We start from the raw sequence: 8,287 nt of genomic DNA, 5'->3' as shown, positions 1-8,287 counted from the left end.
TATTCCCCTCCAGTTTAATGTTGTATTGCCTTCGGGGGATGTGTTGTGCCCGACGTCTATTGTGTATGCGTGTTCTGTTCAAATTGATGAGAGAGTGGTTTATGCTGATTTGATTGTTATTCCGATGGTTGCGTTTGATATTATACTTGGCATGGATTGGCTATCGACTTACCGTGCAGTGATTGATTGCGTTGCTAAGACGGTGAAATTTGCAGATGATGGGAATAAGGAAGGTATGCTCGCCAATGCAGATACTTCGTTGGTCCTTCCTTTTATTTCATGTCTTGAGGCTAAAAAGTTGTTGTTTAGAGGTTGTGATGGATTTTTGGCTTCGATTGTTGATACGGATAGAATTGTGAAGTTGAATATTGATGATATTGATGTTGTGAGAGAGTTCTCTGATGTATTTGAGGATGATGTGCCGGGTTTATAGCCGGACAGAGATGTAGAGTTTGTGTTTGATTTAGTCCCAGGTACGGTTCCTATTTCCAAGGCTCCGTACAGAATGGCCCCTTCAGAGATGAAAGAGTTGAAGACGCGATTGCAGGATTTATTGGATAAAGGTTTTATTCGGCCGAGTTCTTCGCCTTGGGGAGCTCCGGTTCTTTTCGTCAAGAAGAAAGATGGGTCGTTGCGGCTGTGTATTGATTATAGAGAGATCAATAAAGTGACGATTAAGAATAAGTATCCGTTGCCACGGATAGATGTCTTTTTTCACAAACTGCAAGGGGATACAGTGTTCTCGAAAATTGATTTGCGATCTGGTTATTATCAGTTGAAGGTTACGGAGTCTGATATCCCTAAGACGGCGTTCTGGACCAGGTACCGTCACTATGAATTTCTTGTGATGTCTTTTGGTCTGACCAATGCTCCTTCAGTCTTCATGGATCTTATGAACCGTGTGTTCAAGCCGTATTTGGATAGCTTTGTCATTGTTTTTATCGATGACATTTTGATTTACTCCAAGACCAGAGAGCTTCATTCAGAGCACCTCAGAGTTGTTCTTCAGTTGCTGAGAGAGAAGAGGTTGTATGCTAAGTTGAAGAAGTGTGAGTTCTGGTTGGAGCAGATTTCTTTCTTAGGCCATGTTGTCTCGAAGGATGGGTTAGCTGTTGATCCAGCGAAAATAGAGGCGATACAGAAGTGGCCTATTCCTACCACTGTACAAGAGGTACGCAGTTTTCTTGGTTTGGCGGGTTATTATCGTCGTTTTATTTCAGACTTTTCCAAGATTGCCCTGCCGTTAACTAATCTGACGAGGAAGACTGTGAAGTTTGAGTGGTCCAATGAATGCCAAAGAGGATTCCAGGAGTTGAAAGATAAGTTGACGACAGCTCCAGTACTTGCTTTGCCCAGTGGTTCAGAGGACTTTGTTGTTTTTACCGATGCGTCGAAGAAGGGCCTCGGTGCAGTGTTGATGCAACGAGGTAAAGTTATAGCCTATGCTTCTCGCCAGTTGAAGGATTACGAGAAGAATTATCCTACGCATGATTTGGAGCTGGCAGCTGTGGTTTTCGCCCTGAAAATCTGGAGACATTATTTGTATGGCGAAAAGTGTGAAATTTTCACAGACCACAAGAGTTTAAAGTATTTGTTTTCACAGAAACAACTTAATATGCGACAGAGACGGTGGTTAGAGCTTGTCAAAGATTATGATGTGACTATTAGTTACCACCTAGGGAAGGCGAATGTTGTAGCGGATGCATTGAGCCGTAAGTCGAGTTCTTCTTTAAGTTCTATAATTCAGCAGCCGTTGTTGTTAGATTTGCAGCAAGAGGAGATAACTTTTGTGGTTCCTAGAACCATTGCTCGTTTTTCAGCGTTGGTTATTCAGGCTACATTGACGGACAGGATCCGTAGAGAGCAGGCTATTGACGTTCAGTTGTTAGAGTTGAGAGCTAGAGCAGATGAGAGAGGTAATTCAGAGTTTGCGACGAATAGAGATGGTTTGGTGACGTTTAGAGGCCGTATTTGCATTCCTGCTGGTGATGATATTCGGCGAGACGTCTTGACAGAGGCACATACAGCGCCATACTCGATACATCCAGGCAGCACTAAGATGTATCAGGATCTTCGTAGACTCTATTGGTGGCCAGGTATGAAGAAAGATATTGCCATGTTTATTTCTCACTGCCTAACTTGTCAGCAGGTGAAGATTGAGCACCAGAGACCTGCTGGGACATTACAGTCATTGCCGATTCCTCAATGGAAATGGGAGCATATTACGATGGACTTCGTGACTGGTCTTCCCAGAATGCAAAAAGGTTATAACTCTATTTGGGTTATTGTTGATCGGTTGACCAAGTCAGCGCATTTTCTGCCAGTCAAGACGACATATTCCATGAACCAGTATGCCGAAGAGTACATAGCAGAGATTGTTAGACTTCATGGTGTTCCTGTGTCGATCGTGTCTGATCGTGATCCTAGATTTACTTCAGAGTTTTGGAAGAGTTTGCACAGAGCTATGGGTACACGGTTAGCATTTAGTACAGCATATCATCCCCAGAGCGATGGTCAATCAGAGAGAGTTATTCAGATTTTAGAGGATATGCTCAGAGCTTGTACTATAGATTATCCTGGTAGCTGGGATTCCAAATTGCCTCTTGTTGAGTTCACGTATAATAATAGCTATCAAGCGACAATTGGCATGGCACCGTATGAAGCACTTTATGGCAGGAAGTGTAGATCTCCCTTGTATTGGGATGAGATTGGTGAGAGAAAGATGTTGGGTCCAGAGTTGGTCCAACAGACTGCTGATGTTGTTGCTGTTATTCGAGAGAGAATGAAGACAGCGCAGTCGAGACAGAAGAGTTATGCCGATGTGCGTCGTAGGCCATTGCAGTTTGAGGTTGGCGATCATGTGTTTTTGAAGATAGCACCTCTTAAGGGTGTGATGCGGTTTGGCAAGAAGGGAAAGTTGAGTCCGAGATTTATTGGCCCATTTGAGATCTTGGATAGAATTGGTGATCGAGCTTACAGGTTAGCCTTACCGCCAGATCATGACAGAGTTCATAATGTTTTTCAAGTCTCTATGCTCAGGAAATATATTGTGAATCCTTCCCATGTTCTTCGCCACGAGCCATTGGATTTGACGCCGAATTTGACGTACCAAGAGATTCTGGTCCAGATTCTGGATCGCAAAGTTAAAGAGTTGAAGAACAAAGAGATCGGCATTGTTAAAGTCCTTTGGAGGAATCATCTGATTGAAGAAGCCACGTGGGAACCAGAGGATGAGATGCAAGAGAAGTATCCTGAGTTGTTTGTGCCGTGACGTCAATTTCGAGGACGAAATTCCTCTAAGGAGGGGAGATTGTAATATCCAAGCCTAGTGATCGGTACGGTTTAAGATTTCATATGTTTATGGACTATTTGGTTATGTTTAAGCATAGTTTTGATGTTAAGGATTGTGATGTATGGTTTATAGTATTGTTGTTTATAGTTGATGTGTGGCGTTATTGTAGCGTCGTTGCGATTTAATTCACGATAAATTGTATGTTGAGCCAATTGATATGAGGCCAAGTGGAGTGGTTAGATAAGACATAGAAGTGTAACTTTCATGTTGAGAGAGTTGCCAAAATATGAGGAGAAGCGACGTTGCGATTCGGTTTAGTTTCGAAGAGTATTGTTGGTTCAGAGGAGAGTGAACCGCACTCCAAAAGTTAGTGCACCCGCGGTGACCAGAGTGCACCCGCACTCCAAAAGTTAGTGCACCAGCGGTCCACGGTTTTGGAATTTTTGGAAGATGTGCCGAAGGCATAGCGCATCCGCGGTGCAAGGGCTAGCGCACCCGCGGTCTATGAACAGTAAAAACGTGTTTTCGAGATTTAAGTGATATAATAGAAGAGTTGGTTCACTTTTCCCTCATTTCTNTTTATTGTTGTAGGTTGTGTACCAAGAGAGTAGATTCAAGGTTCCAAGTGTTGTAAGTGGAATTTCATTTCTTGTGCTCACATGATAATATATGTATTGTGTTTCAATGGTTTTAAAGTGTTATTCCCTTCCATTTGATTCATGCTATGTATTAATACACCTTGTTGTATATTAGAGGCATTTTATGTCTCAACCATGTCAAAGGGAATACAAGAGAAAAGATAGTCTTCAAAGTGTTTGTTTTAATGCCAAAGAGAGAATTCAAATGTTTTATTGGATTGATAGATACATAGCCAGAGATTGCATGCAATAAGTTGATCAACGACCATAGGCTTATATCCCTCAGAGTTATCGATTCATATCGATGGGATAGAGGCACAGAGACAGAGATGCTATATAGATATCAATCCAACAGAGAAAAGAGAAATACCATCGTTATTGTTATTCATTCTATGATATTCATGTTTCAGAGTTGATGGTATTTAATGTTTTCAAAACCATGTTTTACAGAGTATGGTATATGTACATTGCTATGTAATAGTTCCACTTGCTGAGTTTCATACTCATTTCAGTTATTCATGTGATGCAGATAAGAGTGACGGGCCGGGACGTTGATTGGAGCCGGGGTCATATGCATAGAAGAGGGAAGGAAGAAGACTATTTTGCAAGTATTTTGACATGATCACAAAAATGATGTTTTGTATTTTGTTGCCTCATTTGATTGATCATGTATATACTTTTGGATTATAAACATTGAAATTATGTATATGTCAAGAAAATTTTAATCCTTCCTCCCTTCAAAGAAAATTTTAAATTTCCGCTGCTATTTTATGAAAACGGATCAGAGCGTTACAGCTCCCTTCGTATCCTATCTGTGAACGTAGGTCGAATGACCAAAGCTGAAAGTCTAGCGATGGTTCCTTGCTCTACCATAGCGATCTTGTTCCTCTGAAGATCCAATAACAACGGCTTCTGAATCAATGACCTCAAAGAAGAAACTGACTTGCTGCTCAAAGCATCTACAACGACGTTTGCTTTACCTGGGTGGTAACTAATGGTCACATCATAATCTTTAACAAGTTCTTCTTCAATTGTTGAAGATTCCCTACACTTCTCAAAGAAAAATCTCTTATTTTTCTAGTACAAAATAAGAGGTGTTCTAGCTTGTTGGTGGTGGGCTTAATTTTTGAGCAAGAAGTGCTCAAAGGAAGCTTGTAAATTGTGTCTACCATTCAAGAGCTTAGTTGTATATCAACTAAGTTGGAGCCATCATCAATCCATTGTGATTGATAGGTGATATTTCTAAACACACTATGAATGTCATTTTCGTGTTTTGTATTTGCTCCACACTAGTACATGAGGTGCTCGATTTTTGCCTTGAAAAACAAATTTTGAGACTTCCGTTGCGCATTCCGGCACCTTAATCGATATTCTTTCAATAATATGGAACAACATTCAAGGAGCGCAAGAAAATTTCAGACATAAAGGAACGTGTAGCGCCAGTGTCAATCAATGTAATAGCAGCCTTGCCTGAAATTAAGATAGTACCTAATATAACAGAAGAATCAGGATTTGCGCCTTCTTTGGTCATTGTGAAGATTATGCCTTGAACCCTATCCTTCTCTTTCTCACCTTTTACTGGACAATTTTTGATAACATGTCCAACACCTCTACAACGAAAGCATCGATTACATCCAACCAAACACTCACCTATATGCATTTTGCCGCATTTTGGACATACAGGTCAATCATATGCAGGCGGTGGCATAGGAGCTTTGGGTTGATGCTCCTCTTTTTCTTTGCCTCTGAACTTGCCCTTACCTTTCTATCCAGAACCTTGGCCCTTAATAGAAAAATCTTGGCGCTTCAACTGTCTTTCTCTTTTAATTTCCTTCTCGTCCTGCTCGACAATCATTGATTTTTCAACAATTTCTTTATATGAAGCAGCTTTAGACTTTCGAACGTCTCCATTAATTTCAGCCCGGAGACCTCTCGGAAAATGCTCGCCCTTTTCAATGTCATTGCTGGCCAGATATGGGGAAAACTGACAACCCTCTTCAAATTTGAGAATATACTCTTGCATTGACATATTTCCTTGCCTCAGTTCTAAAAATTCCTTCACTTTCCGACTTCTAACATCTCGAGGAAAATATTTGTCGTAGAATAAATCTTTAAACTCCTGCCACGTGAGTGCCGATACATTAACTGATACCTTGGTGGCGTCCCACCAAATCCTCGCCGTCTTGGTCAGTAGAAAAATGGCACAGCTGACTCGATCTTTATCGTCAAACTGCAGATAATCATAAATAGCCTCCACAGCTTTGACCCATTCAAATGCGACCATGGGATCAGTGCTACCATCAAATTCTGGTGGCTTCATCTTACGAAATCTTTCATATGCGCCTTCACTACTGAGCTCGGGCCTCACCTGCTCTCTCTCTTTCCCTCGCTCTGCATTCTGCATCCGTAAGAGCTGCTGGATTTGCTCGCCGTGTACCTTGGCATGTTCTTTCAGTAACTTGCTAAATTCATCAACCACTCTAGATTATGAACTATCCTCCCCTTCTGATGCTTTACGCTTAAGCGGCATGATCCTATAATACATATTAGTTTAAAACCATTTCCACACATAACATATCATAATTATTGAGGCTACACATCCATATTTTATCAAATAATGCAGGTACATACATACCGAATTGTCGACAGCAAAGGAAGTCATATGCCAAATCATTGGTCCGAAAATCTCGGCTCTGATACCACTAAATGTAACACTCGTGACTAAAATGCATAATCAGTGCGGAAGCATTTAAACATAATTTGGAAAAAATGTGTAATTTTTAAAAAATTTGGGCAGCATCTCCCCGCAAATAAGACATGCCACCACCCTCAAGCAACACATAAACACATGTAAAAGATTTTCATACACATCAGATACAAAATAATATAGTATCTACACATATTACTAATTTCAAAGACCAACACAAGATTATCAATGTTTCCCAAATTAACCAAAAGTTTAACATATCAAAAATTTCATCCAATCAAAATCTCCAAAGTTTTACATATTCCCTTCTCTCGCTTCGACAACTCAGGAATGATCAGTCTTTCTAACCTGTGCCTGCATCACATGAACATAACTGGAATGAGTATAAATGATGCGATCATGATCGGCTAAGCTCCGAGGGAAGCATGGAAACCATTAGATCTGCCGGGACGAGACAGAGAAGGGCCACCGAAGACACCAAAACAGAAGGTATCGCGCAACAGGACAGAAGAACTCGCGCACATGTGCGAAGACGAGGCGCGCATATGCGTGAGCCTCGCGCACATGCGCCAAGACGCCCTGCACGCATATGCGCGAAAAGTACCGACGGCGAAGATTTTGGAAAGAAGACTCCGCACATATGCGAGGAAGAGCGCGCGGCGTAAAGGCTGAAGGCAAAAACATTCGCGCATATGCGCGAGTTGGGGCGCGCATATGCGCGCGACGTAGATTTATTTTCCTAATTAAGAGTTTTAATTATTTTGGCAAGTGGATTTGATATCCTTCTGAATTTGTAAAATATGTGCACGAAAATTGGGATCATCATTCAGATTATTACTGATAGTTTATCAAACTTTTGAGATTTTTTCTCTCAAGCTTTTCAAGTCTTTCGCTTTGTATTAATCAAAATCAAAGTTATCAAGGATTCGTTCTTGTGGCATTTGCCGGTTGATTTAATACGGATTATCAAGGACTAGTTTTTTGAAGGTTCGTCTGATTATTCAATTGTTTTCAATCGTGATTAATATTTGCTAAGTTTTATAGCTTAGAAGTGAATATCATAAATTCGTACTTGTTCAAAAGCTCGGGACAAAAACGATTCCTAGTTCATTATTGAATTGAGGGCGCGGTTCTAAATTAATTGTGTTTGCTTTTTTTACGTATGTGGATTCATATCATTTGGTATCAGAGCTTTGGTTCATTGAATTCAAGTTAGTTTATCTTTCGTTCTAATTATCAGATCTGCTTGTCTTTCGTTCCGTTTTCAGATCTGCTTTTTGTTCTATCGTTCTTCGACTTTCGTGAAACTTTGTTTCTCGAAATTTTGATATTTTTTCTTGGAATTTTCGTGTGCACATCATCCTTGTGCAAGAAAAAATACAGAAAATCTGAAAATTCACCATTATTTCTTTTTGGTATTTTGTTTTATTACTTTGAGTGAGTCATATTCAATAGTCTCTCACAGTCAAAAAAAAAATTATTTTAGTGAGTCATATTCAATAGTCTCTCACAGTAAAAAAAAATTATATTTTTTTTCAAATTTCTAGTCTACGCAGTCCAAGTGAGTCGATCGCAATTGTTCACGAGTTTGAACTTGGTTGTTTGATACATCCAAATACGAAGCTTGAGCACCTTGAGGGAACTCTCAAA

The 8,287-nt window shown here is 40.3% G+C and overlaps 1 protein-coding gene across 1 annotated transcript; it reads right to left on the bottom strand.

Moving 5' to 3' along the window:
* Positions 1–5,695: 5,695 nt before the first annotated feature.
* Positions 5,696–6,334, bottom strand: LOC140971348 (uncharacterized). The gene has a single exon (XM_073433574.1). The coding sequence runs from the start codon at positions 6,332–6,334 to the stop codon at positions 5,696–5,698; it is 639 nt and encodes a 212-aa protein (XP_073289675.1).
* Positions 6,335–8,287: the final 1,953 nt, after the last annotated feature.

Source organism: Primulina huaijiensis, chromosome 1 (assembly GCF_012295235.1).
Source record: "Primulina huaijiensis isolate GDHJ02 chromosome 1, ASM1229523v2, whole genome shotgun sequence".
In the NCBI taxonomy this organism is placed as follows: Eukaryota; Viridiplantae; Streptophyta; class Magnoliopsida; order Lamiales; family Gesneriaceae; genus Primulina; species Primulina huaijiensis.
The sequence above is the reverse complement of the archived record's forward strand: the minus strand, read 5'-3'. Positions and strand labels throughout refer to the sequence as shown.

What these genes read in the sequence shown, in the direction of transcription:
- LOC140971348 (XM_073433574.1), bottom strand. Translation starts at nt 6,334, where the DNA reads ATGCAGAATGCAGAGCGAGGGAAAGAGAGAGAGCAGGTGAGGCCCGAG.